Consider the following 18,514-nt stretch of genomic DNA (forward strand, 5'->3'; position numbering starts at 1 on the left):
CAGCAGGCTGCTTACCTTCCTGCCCGATACGCACCAAAATGGCCACCTTCCACCACACTCCACTATACACCCCCCTCCCTTCCCCCCACAACCCTTCAATGCACGCTTACTGTAGCAAAATCTCCCTGGGGGGGTGGGAATAGAGAGGGGGGGAAAGAGAGAGTGGGGGAAAGAGAGGGGGGGGGAAAGAGGGGGGGGAAAGAGAGGGGGGAGGAAAGAGTGGGGGGGGAAAGAGGGGGGGGGAAGAGGGGGGGAGGGAAAGAGGGGGGGGGGAAAGAGGGGGGGGGGAAAGAGGGGGGGGGAAAGAGGGGGAAGAGGGGGGGAGGGAAAGAGGGGGGGAGAGGAGGGAGGGGGGAAGAGGAGGGAGGGGGGAAAGAGGGAGGGGGGAAAGGGGGTGTAAAGAGGGTGGGTGAAAAGATGGGGGAGGAAAGGGGGGGGAGAGGGGTTGGGGGTGTAAAGAGGGTGGGTGAAAAGATGGGGAGAGGAAAGGGGGGAGGGGAGAGGGTGGGGGGGAACACACGCTCCGCGCTCAGCAGGCCGCTTACCTTCCAGCCTGATACGCCCCACAACACCTTCAATGTACGCTTACTGAATTTTTTTTGTTTATAAACAAGCATTACAATAAACATAAACTTCAATCATATTTGCTTATTGTACTTTTTATTTTCAACAAAATACATTTCTTTTATCTATTTACATCCCGGGGAACGCCGGGTCTATCAGATAGTATATAGATATAAACACTCCACTGAAAGTAGTATCTGGCCTGAGTGAAAACCACTTGGTACTGGAATACAGAAAAGATGGAAGCAGGCACCCAAGGATTTGGAAAAATGAACAAATTTGAAGCAGGTGAACCCTAGTTTGAATCCCTGTGTCAGCTGACCTTGGGCAATTCCCACTATCTCCCCTCCCCACAGGTCAGGTTTTCAGGATATCCCAGCTTCAGCACAGGTGTCTCAATCAGTTGCTGAGTTGGGGGTCTTGAGGACTGCAGGTGAGTTAACTTACTCCCCACTGATTAATTTCAACTAGTTTGCATATTCCTTATTTTAAATTAGTTACATATAATTCCCATATTATCATGAGTTGTTATAGCCGTTTTTTTATGATTATGTTGCATTTTCTTTCCTGATTTATTTATATATTTTAAACATGTCTTTAGCCTTTATATTTTATTTGGAAATATATATATATATATATATATATATATATATATATATATGCAAATATAACTGTATGCTCATCTGCATGTCTCAGGCAGGTCTGCAACCCTGCCTTTCCCCATTATCACCCAACATACAGCACTTCCACTGCAGCAAGGGATTCTGGGAAATTACATGCAAATGAGCACACAGTGTCACTTTTTGCCTCAATAACCATTTATTTATATATATATATATATATATATATATATATATATATATATATATATATATATATATATATATATATATATATATATATATGTATATATGTATATATATATATATATATATATATATATATATATATATATATATATATATATATATATATATATATATATATATATATATATATATATTTATTTATTCTATTGTATAAACACATTTGATATTTTTAAATTGTTAGGCTTTTTTAGTACCTTTGTATAAATTGTGTTTGTTTATGTCTTCATGCAGTTTAGAAGTCATGCTGTTTGGTTAATTGAGCATTATAACACACCTGAATTTTCAGGTGTGCTTGTTCTCAATTGGCCAATGGCGATGTGACTAGATGTGTATTTAACTTGAGTGCACATAGAATATTTTATTACTCCTGATGAAGTTCCCACGCTACGAACTAAACGCCTAGAGCTATACATCTTTTACTGTGCATGTATCTTAATGCTTTTATATGCTATATCTATTTACGGATCAAATGTTTGGCTCCAGAGAACATTATATAGTTCAATAGTCAGTGTGTTATGAACGCGCAGTTACTGCTGTGAACATTGGCGTCTGACGTCATAGCCACGTAATCGTGGTAGTTGAATGGGGAATTCCAACACCGGAGAGGTAACCACACTGCCGGAGCAGCACCCAACCAAGCAGAGCAAAATAACACTGCAGGCGTTAAGAACTTCAGTCACTAAGGATTCCAAGCAAGAGGGAGCCAGATGATCTGTACACTGATTGTCTGTGAGGTGACACCCACCCACACTGCCTGATTTTATCAGCTATGTTGTAAGTAGCCAATTTGCTATTTCTATATAAAGTTGCCGTTTCATACTTCACTATTGTGGCCCTTTTTTCATTCTCTTTAGGACCAAGACAATTGGGACTTGGTTACTACCCCGAACACCTTCCATGGCACATTGTGTATTATTTTATTAATTACTGATATTTTTAACTGCGCCCGTTATTCATTCTGTTTGTTTTACATATGTTAACCTAAGTGTGAGGTTAGGAATTCTGAGGCAGCATTTAATTATCTGTATTTAATTACTTATTTTGATATAATTGCGCATCCAAATTTTCTATATATCTATAATATTTTAAGTTATGGTGGGTGAAAAAGGCAACAAGAAACCTCCATCGTATAGCAAATAAAAAGATCACTTGTGAGCGCGTTCACATGTCCCAGGCAGGTCTGCAACCCCGCCCCTCACCATTATTCCCAGCACACAGTGCTTCCACTGCAGCAAGGAACTCTGGGAAACGACTTTGCATCTCATTCCCATGCTGTGCCTTTAAAGCTGTGTTAACAGCGAGCATTGGCTTATATGGGCTCCATGTAACAATGGTTTTTCAGACAAAAGAGGACACGTTGTGTGCTCATTTGCATGTCGTTTCCCAGAGTTCCTTGCTGCAGTGGAAGGACTGTGTGCTGGGAAAAATGGTGAGGGGCGGAGTTGCAGACCTGTCTGGGACATGTGAACGTGCTCACAAGTGATCTTTTTATATCTATAGTATCTATCTATCTACACTCCACTGAAAGTAGTATCCGGCCTGAGTGAAAACAGCTTGGGACAGGAATACAGAAAAGATGGAAGCAGGCACCCCAGGATTTGGAAAAATGAATACATTTGAAGCAGGTGAACCCGAGTTTAAATCCCAGTGTCAGCTGACCTTGGGCAAGTCCCATTATCTCCCTTAGGCACTAAAATTAGATTGTAAGCTCTACAGCGGGGGTGCTGGCCTCCCCCCAGGTCAGGTTTTCAGGATATCCCAGCTTCAGCACAGGAGGCTCAATCAGTTGCTGAGTTGTAGACTGTCACTGATTTAGCCACCTGTGCTATTATATTGAAAAACAAAAAGGACGTGGAAAATAAAGCAGAAATAAAAACAACACATTGTGTATGATGGATATTCTATTGTAGGCATATGATATATAGCACTGTTTAATACCCCCCCCCGCCCCCCGCCCTCCAGTGGAAGATACAGACTATGCTACCTAGGGTGTGGTGCAATACATGTTAGGGTCAGGAGAGCTGAGCTGATCTGCGATGTAGTGGAGATCAGGGCATGCTTAGGTTCGTTCTTTTGGTGTTCAGTGCCTCCAGCTGTAGTGTGTTCCAGGGTGTCCAGAAGTCAGCCCCCACTACTGCTTACTTCTCCCTCCTGCTAAAGGATTGATACTCAGACAGGAGTGTCATAACAAGGGTTTTTATTCAGCACAGCAGGCATCCACTGCAGATCTCCATACAGTGATGCAGAGTCTTAGAGGCCCCATACCTCTGGATGGTGAAGGCACTGGTCTTACAGGGCTCTGTGGTTGAATCTGATGCTCATCCTGCCATATGAGGGACTCGCAGCTCTCTGCCTCCTCTCTCTTCCTGAGCTGAAGCAGGACTAACTCTAACTTGGTCACACCCTCCTAGGAGGATCAAGAAGGGGCGGGCTCATGGTCTATACCTATCCCTGATAGGCTTACACAGGCCATGAGTCACCACCTTACTTCTATCACTCATAAGGTGGTTAAGACCTCTTAGATTTAACATGTTACTGCCTGCAGCTAACAGGACTTACATAACAGGGATAATGGGGAAAGGCATAATGGGACATAGGGCCTCATGCAGTAAGCGTTGATAAGGTATTTTTCGGCATTTTATAGCCAAAATTGGTTTTGAGATTCAGTAAGCGCCGATTAGTGCTTGATTTTGGCAGGTTTCGGAGCCGATAATTTTGTTATGGCCAGTCGGCTGTCGATAAGCCTGTTTTCGCCACTGATCGCCACTTTTTTAAATCGGCTGGATTCAATAAAAAAAATCAGCTTATCGGGGCTGATCGGCACTACGAAATTGAGATGTTATGGCCAATTTCTCCCGCCAACTAAAGTTGGCAGGTTGGAGGGGAGAACGATCGCTAAGGCTGCCGGAACGGCACTTAGAAAAAAAAAATCTTCTGTACATCAATGGAGTCAATGGAGCGGGGACGTATAACAGTATAGTACTGTTTACGTTTCATTGCTCACAATACAAACGTCATTTGCATTACAGTGTGGGGGCATTCCCTGCATTGTGTCACAGCTGACGTGTATTATTTGCATAACATTGTACTTTTACATGTTTTCAGCATTTGCGGGTCACATTACTCATCATGTGATGATGTGTCAAGGGAAAATACTATACTCAACTCTTAAAGGAGAACCTCACATCATATCACACATTTTACTGAACTGAGCGACAATTATTTACATGATGTTACACATGTCACACATGTCACACATACACCGTATATTCATCTTCCTTTACATTACACAATGCTTGTAATGTGTGACGCATCTTTAAACGTTCATGTACATCTGTCTTCTCATGTTTACATCTAGTTTTGGGTCCTCCCTATTTTCATGACGTCACTTATTGGACGCTCAATCACATTGCATGTTTACATTGTAACCGTAGCATTACAAGCACTTCAACCTAACTTATACACACATGTACAGTAATTCATCATTGGGACACCTTGTAAACTCATTCTATACCAACTATCCTCATTACAGAAATGCATGCATATGCACACGACTATTCATTGTTGTCAACATGTGACAATAACATGGCTAATTACACATGTTACACCAAACTTTTCCCACGTCAATCTCAGCCTTTTTGTCTAATTACATGACTGACTGTTGCGTTCACAAGTGTTACATGCATTGCACATTACACTATTTATTTTCAAGCAATCTTTGTACAAAGCTTCACGTCACATCATTGGCAAATATCATCATTCCCTGCAGAATACACACAACAAATACTTCTAAGAACAACTGCACACAGCTTGCCACAGAAGTACTTTATTATGTTAATGTAACACCTTGCATTTTACTATGTCACCTGACATCATCACATACCTATTTAAAGGACGCCCATTACCTGCTCATTCACAGCTACTCATTTCAAAATGTTGCGATTGTTTAGGAGACGGAGGAACATTCTTTTCTATGACATGCTTGATGATCAAGAGAATGATATAGGGCAAGGGAGGGACAGACCGAGGGACAGTGACAGGGACAGTCACGCGGATACGACAGGGACAGGGAGAGGGACAGGCCGAGGGACAGGTAGAGGGACAGGAGATCAGAGGAGAAGACAGAGGAGACAAGTTGTGCCACGTCCGCGTGTGTACAGGGAGAGAACCCTGTTAGATGGGATGAGTGAGGAGGAGATTGTAAGTCGCTATCGTTTGAGTTCAGCAGCAATCTTATCTCTTTATGAGGAGATAAGGGGAGATTTAGATTATTTGACAGCCAGAGGTCGTGCAGTCCCTGGGCTTGTTAAAATGCTGTGCTCATTACATTATCTTGCTTCCGCGTCATACCAGACAACTGTGGGCATAGTGGGCGGGGTCTTGCAATCTACATTCTCGCAGGCCTTTACCCAGTTTCTCTATGCACTCAATAGACGCGCTAGGAATTATATTCATTTTCCTACAGAGGCAACAGAGTGGCTGGAAGTCAGGACTGGCTTTTATAATATAGCAGGGATACCATGTGTGCTGGGTGCAATCGATTGCACACATGTTGCTTTGATTGCACCTAGTCAGAGTGAGCATGTGTACCGCAATCGTAAGCACTACCATTCACTCAATGTACAGGTGGTATGTGATGCGACGATGAGGATAATGCATGTGGTACCCAAATTCCCTGGTTCCAGTCACGATTCCTCTATCCTGAGGAACTCTTCCGTCTTCCATGCATTCGAAGAGGGACATTTTGAACATGGTTGGCTGCTGGGTGAGTACAGATTTACATGTTCTAACACAAAACACATTTTTATGTAGGAATGTTGGCATTGTACAATTTGATCACTAATGTCAGCTTATGTGTGCTCCATTCATTATAGGTGACTCAGGATACGGAATTAGGCCGTGGCTCTTGACTCCGGTGCTAAACCCTCAAACTGAAGCAGAGGAGAGGTACAATGCAGCCCATATATCTACAAGATCTGTTATAGAGAGGACATTTGGCCTACTCAAGACCAGATTTAGGTGTCTGAACAGAACTGGTGGGGCTCTTCTATACAAGCCTCAAAAAGTGTCTGATATTATCCTTGCCTGTTGCATTTTGCACAATGTTGCACTCAGGCACAATGTACAATCAGACCTAGCTGAGCCTTTGGTAGACGAGCATCCCACCCATGTAGCTGCTGAAAATGAACAAACAGCCAGTGGTGGCCAGACACGCCAGAATCTCATAAATTCATTTTTTTCTTGTAAGTAAAAACATATATGTTCCAAGTTCTACTTTTATAGTTAAATTATGTTATCTTAACAATAATGTTTTTTTATATACCCTTCTGGTAGGACACAGATGAATATGGGTTGCACACCTTTCTTTTCTCTGCTGTGTGCACAAAGGGATGTGGCACCGGTATGTTATTGTTGCACAGGTTATATAATCCCTCTTCAATTGTACTTTAGTTGTGTGTATGTGAATACAACTGGGGTAACAAAGCACTAATATTGTAGCATTGTGTTGTTCCTTATGCTAAGACAATACACATATTATGCCCATACTCATTCATGCTTCTAGTATGCTTACATACAATGTTATTGGTGCAGTGTAACATGTACATCCATATGATGTGTACACCAGGCTGATTTACATTTTGAATGTGATTAAATATACATGGTGTTGCACATTTAACACCAAATACACACTTTGCTGTGTTGTTTACGGTACTGAAGATGGCATGTCAATGTTTGCAATTTATATATTGTTCCTTTGCATTATAGGTATATCTCCAGTATGACTGATCATGGTATGTATATTTGCTGACATCTCTCATAAGATGTGCCTACCTCAATCTTCCTATAATTATTTGAAGTAAAAACCCAACATATTGGTTTAAACACAAATGTAACATACATGTACTTTCTGTATCATGTATATGCATTTAGCTACTCTTGAGGTTTCATGTGCATTGTATTAGAAAATGATTACTCACATTTCATCACATTTTATGTATGTTTCCTTATAAATTCCATGAATGTAATATAGAGGTGTTTGGAGAAAAGGGGATAACTGTACTTATTTGTTTACTTACGGGAGATCATTCATCACGGATGAAATTGACTGATCATAACACTCCATGCATGAATGCCTGTAATCACAACAATGCGTACTACATCTTATAATTAGCAATGTAGGTGTTTATTAATGCTAGGAATTAATAGTCAACATTAATTGAAATTTGTGACATGTGTATGTATAAGTCACACGTGTGTGGATGTGTCCTACATGTACCAAGTGTAAAACTGTTAACAGAAACCACAATTTTGTCGCAAATGTTACTGTCATTTAGCATTTATAATTTCCCAATATGACAATGTTGGTAATATTTTTGGAATGTCAATCACGTCACTTCATCATTATCATGATGATAATTATCAAGTATTCTCACAATTGTAACGTCAATCACGTGCACATTAGCATAGACACACTTTTTAAGACAACTGTTTGTGTCTGTATCAATTTGTGTAGGATCCATGTATAACACCGACAAATGATAACAGCAGCTTTATTATGGTAGCTTATATCATCATATTGACTATACTATTTATTTTTAGAACGTTTAATAAACACAGTAAACTATAGTTAGTTAGGTTAATGAAATATACACAGAAACGTACTTCATTACATGATGTTGATGTCATATTCAGAACATCATGCATTGTAGGGGACCACAACATCTGGGCAATAACATTATTTGCTACAGTCCCAAACCATTTTATCAACATACCCATGTAACAAGAGATTTTTAACAATAAATGGCTAGTTGGTTGTAAGTGTCCTTTACATTGGGAGAAGGAGTGGCTCAGTGAGTAAAGACACACACTGGCACTGAGAGTTTGAAGCAGGGGAGTCTGGTTCAATTCCCGGTGTCGGCTCCTTGTGACCTTGGGCAAGTCACTTTATCTCCCTGTGCCTCAGGCGGCAAAAAATAAATTGTAAGTTCCACAGGCCAGGGACCTCAGCCTGAAAAATGTGTCTGTAAAGCGCTGCGTACAACTAGCAGCGCTATACATGAACATGCTCATATTATAATTATTATTATTGTTACATAGTTTCGACAGTCATACGTTCCATTACACAATAGAATACACAAATGTGTTAGCAGAGTGGGAATGGTTGTTATATATAAAACACACCATGCCATAAAATGCTAGTAGTAATTAAAGAACACTCAATAAAAATTCATGAGGCACTCTTTTGCAACATCATTATGTTAATTAAGTGCTTATGCAATATAGGCATAAGGGTATCACATTTTTAATTGTTTGTTAATAAGCGCTGCAAGCAATATAAAATTAGTTCCATATGTAGTATAGTAGTCGGTGGCTCCTCCTCACAATCATCTCATATAAAGGTAGACTCTTCTGAAATCATACATTGATCCGATTGTATCTTCCCCCACATCTCTGAAATACAGCAAACACATGATGGTCAAAGATGGCACCTTACTATATATGTATCCGTGACAACGCGTTACACAGCTCTATATGATTGTGTACATACACACGTCACTCACTTATATGTTAGAAGTACAAGTGTACATCAGTATGTAATGTTTCTTTAAATTTGTAGAAGGCATAACTATGTATATGAAGTGAACGTTGGCTGTATACTAAAATGTGCGCGCACATCTTAGTGTGCGCACGCACTTCACGCTTGGGTCGACTAACTGTTAGCGCATGCGCAAAACAATGCGTACGTTGTGCGTTCAATACATGTTGAAAATACCAGTAAACATAAAATCTTTATTTCAACTACAATGAAGACGAAACTACATTCGTTCTGAACGAGTACATCTGTATTCTATTTAAACAGACGTGTTTGGACAGAAAGCACGGCCGATAACAAAATGCGCAAATGCAATACGTGTGACGTCATGTTAAGCCAGCGTGAAACGCACGCTAACACTCCTCCCACTCAATTAACATTCGGCTAACGCCCAGTGTACGCCCCCACTGTATGACACACTGCAGTTACCGTTACTATAACAAAACAAGACAGCCAATAGGCTTTGAGGCGCGCACGTCGCTTGGGGGCGGGACTTACATCCGTAATCCTTTTTAAGGACGCCTTGGCCCATGACAAGGGTCCCACGTCATACGTGGTGGACCCGGTTTTTTATTTTGTAGATGTTGCATGATAACCAAATAGGTATGTGTTAGAGTTATGGTAAAATGTTGCTAATATGTTTAAAGGGATAGGAAAGTACGTATATTTATTCCGTCAGCAATGTGTACTACTCTTTCAGGTTCTACTATATTGTATTAGGAAACAATTTGTTTGTGATCGCTACATGTTATGCAGTGTGCAATGTTACGCTGTATCCATGCATTGAAAGTGAAAATGGTGGTTACAAAAAAAAAAAAAATGTAAACGCAGAGTCAACGCATAACGATTGTTATATTTACCATTCTTCTAGAATTAACTCTTCGTCTGCCTGCAACTGTTCGCTCCAGAAATGCAAGGCATTTTCATCCACGCTTGACCCAAACGCTGAATCCAGTATGACACACATCTCCTCCATGAAGCGCTCATAGGAATCGCCACTGCTTTCTTCAAACAATTGGTCCGGAGGTAGGTTCATTTCTTCGGGTACCCATTCCAATGCATTTTCAGCTGAAAGGCTTGGTACATAATCATAGTAGTTATGTTCTTGTACAATGTGGCTTTCAGGAATGGAGGGTGCAGATATTGCAGCAGGTATCGATTCACACGGAACAGTAGTAGCGGATCCATTGCTATTGGCATTAGGAATAAATATGCCATTAAGCACAATATGTGTGCCCTCTTTCACGGTGAAATGTTTATCCTTGGCAATCTTCCAGAAACCATACCTGTCTTCTAGCTTATCCTGCACACGTTCAAAACAGTCATTAGTTGATAAAGTGAATCTTTCTGAGGAATTAAAATTGCGCGCATGCCCACGTTCTTGGTAATAAGGATATTTGGCTCTAATCAAATCATAGATTTGACGTGTGTTAGCTTTGTGTCCGCAAGTGGACAAAATCGCTTCTGCTATCCTGAATTTATACCCTCTTTGCGGATTCATAGTCGTTACGAATTCATCAGCCATTGCAGATTAACACAAAAAATGTGTGCAGGTCTCTGTTCTTTGCTCATAAGAATGAAAGTGGTCAATGCATAACAATTTGCTGTGTTTCGTTTTCAAGGTCATAAAAAGTATCAACTGTTACTCCTTTTTTTGAAGCTCCAATTGGATATGTTGAATTAATTGGTTGAACGTTTGTGGTTTCTGATAGCCGTTTGTCTGACAAACATGTATCTTTTTTATCTCGTTTCTCATAACATTCCGAGACTTTTAATTAAGTAACATTGTGGTTTCTTGAAAAATAAAATAGAGCACTGTGTGAAAATAGTGCTTACACAGCCATATCATGAAATACACAGACACCTGCAAAAGGAAATGTTTTTTTTTCAACATAAATTTCTGTGTGTATTTGAAAGTCTGGTTAACTCCCTGTCTGCATCAGTTGAAGTACGTCTGTATATATATCTATAAATATATCTCTCTCATAAATATATATATATATATATATATATATATATATATATATATATATATATATATATATATGTAATGCAGGAGTACACACAACATATTGATGGCAGTAAGTAGGCCTTGTATGCAACCTATTCGAATGGTGTTAAACATGAGTGAATTAACTAATAAACATTTGTTTTAGGCCAATACTGTTATAGGCTCACAGTTACTATAGTTCTCAAACATTAGGCCTGTATTCTTAAAATAGTGTGTTTTCACAAGGAAGCATGAAGTGTATGTTTTTGGTAAATACATATATACCAGTTTAGATAGTACTATATATACACACACACACACACACACACACACACACACACACACACACACACACACACACACACACACACACACACACACACACACACACACACACACACACACACACACACACACACACACACACACACACACACTGTGTGTGTGTGTGTGCATATATCCATACATACTACATATATATTAGTATAAATTCAGAGATGTTCTTGAAACAAGAACACATAAATGATTAAAGGACAACATTACAATGGCCATCAAAGGTAAGTAATATTTAACACAAAATCCTACTGTACACGTACAAGAAAGATGTTTGCAGTTAAATAGGTGTTTTTAAATTGCATGTGAATAATATGCACATGCAATGATTACATCAAGTAACACACCCAAATGCAATGTTTTGCTGCAAAGTCAATGGCAGCTTCTCTAAACTTAGCAACTGGCTCCTGGTGGACCATTACTGAATACACGATTCATACATCAATATTAATAACACTATTAATTAATTAGGACTGGTAAAATTTCCAGAAGTTCACGTGTACAAGAACATACTTGAAAGTTTGGAAACAACACAGTCTTCAGCATACATACAATATTAATTAGATAATCTGAAGTCAACAAAACAAGGCCAAAGACATATTTAGTGAATTATAACATTTATTTTTTTTGTTCCTTTTGAGAGCGAGTAACAGGCCTGCTTGTTGTCTCTTGTATTTTCCTTTTTCGTTTTGAAACAACTTTAGCCACAACAGAGCCACTTTGAGTGGCCTCTGGCATTTCACGGGCAGGGCTTGTGGCCAGTGACTCACCTACAGGGCTTTTGGGCAGTGACTGTTCACCTACAGGGCTTTTGGGCAGTGACTGTTCACCTACAGGGCTTTTGGGCAGTGACTCACCTACAGGGCTTTTGGGCAGTGACTCACCGACAGGGCTTGTGCCCACTGACACATGTGAGCAAGTTGGTAGACACTGCACAAGTGATGGTTGGTCTGTTTCATGTGTGTCTTTTTTTGTTTGTGCCCAAAAACTGGTCAGTAGTAACTGCTTGTGGTGTTTTGTTTTTGTCGCCTCCTTTGTAGGTGTCAGCTCCTGATTTTGTACAGATGGCAGCGGTAGGATGTTGTCAGGAACCTGCACAGCAATGTCTGCTACTTGAGCGGTAACATTCGGACCTGGGGAATGAAGCTCAGATGCATGTGGTGAAAAATTACCAGCATGTAAAGATCCTGCCTGTGAGGTGTTGAAGTTGAAATGTGGTACAGTAGTCATTCTCAAGTAATTTGCTTGGGTTTGCTGAACAACTAATGCTTCGAATGAGGTGTTGATTTTTTGCAACTGTTTAGGCACTTCAATGAAGACTCTGTGGAGATGTGCCAATTGTGATATCGTTTCTTCCTGCAGTGCAATCATCCTTTCCAGCACTGTCATCAGATCAGAATGGCGTCGATTTTCTGCTTCCACAATTTTTCCCTCAGAAGCTACAATTGCATCGTATATGGTAGTTGATGGACGATTTGGCGGTAAAACTGTTTCAATTGGAACCTCTTCATGCTCACTTGATTGTATTTCTGTGTCTATGGCGGTGGCATCATCATCATCATCTTCATCATCATGTTCTAAAAATAAATGTACACATTATTAAATGGCATGTTAATCTCTGCTGTGTTACTATGTAATTATACTGTGTCATAAGTAACAACTAACATGTTTCCATACGTTTTATAAACTCACATTAAAAACTACCTTGACTTACGAATAATGTTTGGACTCTGTATGAAATATGAATGAATGAAAACTTGCTGTAAACTCACAACTCCTACATGATAGTTAACATCACTAACACAATACATGTTGCCTTACACTTCATTTTCACTGACACTAAGTAATCCTATTTAAAGAACATGTGCAAAACAAATAATGAACATGACAACATAACATATAGAAGTGCACATATTATATGGCCACCAACTCATACACTCACCTTCTAGGTGTGTTGAGCTGCATGACCCAGGTGAAGACACTTGTTCCCTCTCAGGTGACACATGTCCTCCAGGGGCAACTATATATAACAATAACATTAGTTTTACATTTACATGTGTAAATATTGAACAAACAGTTATTGTATGTTCAGTATTTATGAGTACCTAACAGCATCATTTCCTTAACTGAAAATGTGTGTCTGAAAGTGAACATAAATAGTTGTAATAACAATGTACATGCCTGTGTACTTAGAACGTTTGAGTTCCCTAACATACAACATACTATGTTTCTGCAGTAATGCGTGAGGATAAATAGATAAAAATTGTACATAAAAATCATATGTTGTGTAGTGATATCAGTATCATAATGTACATAAGTATCATGAGATGAACATTCACAATGGTTATCATGAAGGTGGTCATATAGCAAAAAGTTTTATTTTTGGGACAGGATATGTGTGGTACATTAATAGAAGATGTGGCACACCTGAATGTGGCTGTGACTAAACAAGACAACACATGCAGTGTGTGATAATGTGTCGTTGATAGTAGTAGTTCAACTATAGATATGAGTGAACTAATGTGTGACGTACGGTTTGATAACTAATGAGTTGTTGGGGCATTTAGTAGCTAGAGTTACGCTTTCAAATGAGTGTGATTAACTTCAGTTGTGCTAGTCATGTTGTAAGAACGATATTCCCTTCCCCAAAAAGGCTAATCAGCCACACCTTTCAATTACTTCAAACAGGTGAAAATGGTGTGAACTAAGTTGACCCTAAGATGAGCCTGTAATTTGTGTTTGTGCTGAACCCCACCCCCTCTGTTGACGTGTATGCTGTGATGAGATATTCATTGCAGCTGCTTTAACACAATGTTAGAGGAGCTAAATAGTCGTCTGCAGTGTTTAAGTTATGAACACAATGACATAACATATGCTACGTGTGCCTCATTATGCTGTCTGTATATGACATTAAGCAAAAATGGACCTTTTCATAAACAACTATAGATGTGTTAGTGCAAGTGATGTTTGTAGGCCGTTGCATGCAATATATTTGATGCATGCTTCAAATAGGCAGTAATGTCGTGTTTGTAGGAGTAAAATAAATAAAATACACAATAATATTATACATATTTATGTTCTGTACCTGTAGCTAGTAATAATTTCTCATTAGCATGTGTTACACATGTGTACTACCCTGTTGTTCCCCATCTTCGCCCACCATCAATTGCTTCCACTGCAGCAATGCATTTTGGGAATTCACATGTAAATGACCACGCAATGGCACGTGCTATATTAGTTACTGCTTTTAGTAGGACTACAACATATATGTCTATTTTGAGATATATATATATACAGAATCAGACATATACATAAATAGATGCAGGTATGCTTATATTGTGAAGACAGTATAAAAAGCAACAGAAATATGCAAAATAACTGTAAGCAACGACACGCCTAGTACAGTAATATTTCTCACCTGGTGGAAATTGTGAGGGATAAATTCCAATATCACGGTCACCAGCCAAGCCTTCCACGACGACGGGAAGTAATTTTGCCCGAAGCAGCTCCTCCAATGGAGTTAATATCAGACGTTGTGGTGTCGGCCCACCTCCAGTGCCAGTAGCATGCACGCGTTGGTCTTGTATTTTCTTTTTCAATTTTGACCTAATATCATCAAATCTTTTCCGACAATGATACTTGTCCCTGACACTATTCCCACACGCATTGACACCAATGACTATTGTGTCCCACATTTCTTTTCTGCTTGATGAACTTGTCCGCCCTTGAAAAACATATAAAATATATGAGGTAAATTAATAATAATAGAAGCACCAGTTTCCTACACTGCTAGCTGTTCCAAGAGATAGCAAACATGCTGTTTTAGGTGTAATATGTGAAGCACATGAGCATTCACTACTAAACCTATACATGTAAGCAAGCTTGCATTCATATTGTATGCAGTTATGGCAAATTGAACGCCTGTGTTTAGTTGTCCTTGTAACGCATGATAAAAAGCTGTGTTTCCACACTAATTAACATAGAAAGATATTCTGTACCCATATTTGCATATGAACAAAACTCAGATGACCTAGGATCACATGTATTTGAAGAATAAATGTAAAGGTACACTTACCTACTAAATGTCCATAGATACTGTCATAGTGCTCCAGAATCCCAGTGACAAGAGCTGTATTTTCCTGGTCATTGAAGCGAGGATTACGTGGCTTCTCCACACGTTTCTTCCGAGCAGGTTTAGGCTCAGAGCTTGGCTGGTGCTGACTGGACTCTCCTTCTTCCAATGGAAGAGACTCCAAAAGCTGGCCACCAGCAAGCACGCCACCACCAGACACCCCATCAGCAACTGCGCCACCAGCAGCACTCCCAGCACCAGCACTCCCACTCCTAGCACCAGCACTCCCACTCCTAGCACCAGCACTCCCAGCACCAGCACTCCCACTCCCAGCAACAGCACTCCCACTCCCAGCACCAGCACTCACACTCCCAGCAACAGCACTCCCACTCCCAGCAACAGCACTCCCACTCCCAGCAACACCACTCCCAGCACCAGCACTCCCACTCCCAGCAACACCACTCGCAGCACCAGCAACATCACTCCCCTGAACAGTACGTTCACTCCGACGCGTACTCGCACGAGTAGCACTCCCACTCCCACCAGCATCACTCTTCCCACGCTTTGCGGGCATACTTACAGCACTCACAAAAAACAGACAACAAATGTACAGCCAATCACACGAAACACTTCCACATATAAAACAAGACAAAGATGTAAACAAAACAACAAAGGACAAAGCTTTCCCAATACACAACAAGTCTCTCAGTCAATATGCAAATCTTAAATCACCAAGCTCTGTGCGTCTCTCTCTCTCTCACTCCCAACAACACAGAGAATGATTAACAGTACACGTTGCCTTTAAATATGGCGCGCTATCCAATACATGCTTGGTTCGCCTGATTCAGCAAGATTTGTGATTGGGCAACCTAACAGCACCCCGCCACGCACGCCGATACACCTGTGTGTGATCGGCTAATCATCGTGAGAGTGGGCGGATTTGTTTTCGCCTTGATTTTGAATGTATTCGGCACTTACTGCATATGGAGAGGAAAAATCGCCAATAACATGACTAATCGGTAAGCTTGCCGATTTCACATATTCGTCGCTTACTGCATGAGGCCCATACTCTGTTACAGATATAACACCAAGGGGGAACAAAAGTATATAAAACTTAGGAGCCAGCCAGAAGTTTGTTGGGGGAGGATTTTGGGGGTTTGTTGATGTATTGGGGGTCTGTTGAGCTGGGGGAAGACATTTCTTGGGGAAAGACAGTGACACACTGTGGACCCTGGAAGTACAAGATTGGAAACAACTTTCTTGCACTTCAATAAAATTGGACTCTGTACAGACTACTTTTGGACTTTATAGGCGCCGTTTGTATTGTTTGTTTTGTGATTTCACTGACTGTGTCTTGGGTCAGTTATTCTTGGCAGCCTTGCCTTAATATTTTAAGGTTTTTTAGTGTTAACATTTGCACTACACGCACTTTATATTTCAATATTTATCTTCAGCTTTTAGCGCTAATTGCACCAAATTCTTTTCTCACACAAGGGGTTATGATGTAGTCCCACTGTGGGGAAGGAGGTTGAAATCAAGTACCAGGAAGGGAGAAGGGGTTCAAATGTATTCAGGGAGGGAAGGGAATCAAATGTCCGAGTGTGGGGGAGAGTTAAGATGTAGTCTCAGGGTGGGGAAAGTGTTGAGAGGCGTTCCAGGAGGAGGGTATAATTTGAGGTACATGGGTTGTAACCTTCTGGTCCATGCCTGTTAAGTAGGAGACGATCTGTATGCTTCAGTGCAGGTGCTCCATGCTGTCTCTTATGGAGCTGATGCTCATCTCCCTTCCGAAATCTTTTCCTGTTGCTATGATGTAAATAGAAACATGACAGGAAAAGAGAGAAAAGATGAGTGAGAAGAAGGGAGCGTGTCTGACAGCTCGCATAGCTTTTAGGTGCCAGAGGTAACATTTTAGTTGACAAGGGGCCCAGGATTTTTCCATGCCTCTATCATTGGACTCTATCTTATAGTGGGTTTTCTTTTTCCCACATTCCGTGCCCTGATGGCAGGGGCGAAGGTGTGTGCCTTCTTCTCTTCTCCCTCTTCTGCTATCAAACACTTCTTATGTTTCCTTCTTTTTCTTCCTTTAAGGCTCATACTGTTCAGCTCTTCTCTCCTCTTTTACTCCACGTGGATGTCCTCTATCAACCACTTACCTCTACTACCTTTCTCTGTCTTTGAATCCTGGTTATCCATCTTTCTCTCCTCTGACTCATCTTCTTGGGGACTTCAATTTCTATATTGATGACACCTCTCTGCTCCTGCACTCCTCTAAACACTTCTGGAGGACATCTTATACTCTAACTGACTCCTCCGCTACCCAATTATTTTGATCATGTTTTAACTCTGCTCTTTCCCAGTCTAAACAAAGCTACTTTTATTCACTAATCAACATGCTCACGTCTAACACACACTGCCTCCTCTCTGTCATTGACTCTCTCCTCAGATCTACAAATGCTGTTTATCTTAATCCATTAGACTTTGCCGACTATTTGAAGGCTATGGTGGATTTCATTCACCAAGGCATCCCCTCTGTATCCACATAGTCTATACCTCCTCTTCCTAACTCTCCTACCTGCCTTTCTTGACTCCGTACCCTCTGTCACAGTGGAGGAAATGTTTCTAAAAAAGAGGTGTTGTCTAATAGCGCTCAAATCAAGATTGTGATCTTTTAAATAAATGATCTTAGTGAACAATATAATAAAGTGAGTTTGCAGTGATTTAAATAAATCTTATAGTGTTCAGTGACTATAAACAGAAAAAATATATATATTATGTGAATAAATATCTTTGTACGATGCTGCTCAACCTTAATCCAGGATTTCTTTCTTAATCCTCATGATATAGCGATGTCCAAGGTGGTTAGGGAGCGCAATGACATGTAAAAGAAGAAACATATACAAAATAGTGCAATATGTCTACAACTTCAGATAAGGAATCCAAATTTCATTCATCCAATGAATTAGATACTCACAGATTGAACTGTGGCAACATGTATATAAAGGTATCTTTAAAGTTGCAAGTTTGTTTCTTTACGTCAACCCCAATGTTGTGCGGTTCAGGGAGGTTTCTTTAACGCTTGCAGTGATAAG

The 18,514-nt window shown here is 40.3% G+C and overlaps 1 protein-coding gene across 1 annotated transcript; it reads right to left on the reverse strand.

Annotated features, from left to right (window-relative positions):
• Positions 1–1,960: 1,960 nt before the first annotated feature.
• Positions 1,961–15,760, reverse strand: LOC142488098 (uncharacterized). Its single transcript, XM_075588472.1, has 7 exons — positions 15,426–15,760; positions 14,769–15,074; positions 13,293–13,370; positions 12,380–12,927; positions 3,699–3,840; positions 2,633–2,719; positions 1,961–2,112 (listed from the first exon to the last, which is right to left on the reverse strand). The coding sequence occupies exons 2-7, from the start codon at positions 15,043–15,045 to the stop codon at positions 1,961–1,963; spliced, it is 1,284 nt and encodes a 427-aa protein (XP_075444587.1). The 5' UTR covers positions 15,046–15,074; positions 15,426–15,760.
• Positions 15,761–18,514: the final 2,754 nt, after the last annotated feature.

This window comes from Ascaphus truei, chromosome 2 (genome assembly GCF_040206685.1).
Source record: "Ascaphus truei isolate aAscTru1 chromosome 2, aAscTru1.hap1, whole genome shotgun sequence".
NCBI lineage: Eukaryota > Metazoa > Chordata > Amphibia > Anura > Ascaphidae > Ascaphus > Ascaphus truei.

Excerpts from the sequence above, each read along its gene's own strand:
- LOC142488098 (XM_075588472.1), bottom strand. The coding sequence starts at position 15,045 with ATGTGGGACACAATAGTCATTGGTGTCAATGCGTGTGGGAATAGTGTC. Across the intron at positions 13,371-14,768 it reads TCCCTCACAATTTCCACCAG|TTGCCCCTGGAGGACATGTG; the intron begins GTGAGAAATATT and ends TGTTATATATAG. Across the intron at positions 2,113-2,632 it reads ACTGTGTGCTGGGAATAATG|TGACTGAAGTTCTTAACGCC; the intron begins GTGAGGGGCGGG and ends TGGAATCCTTAG.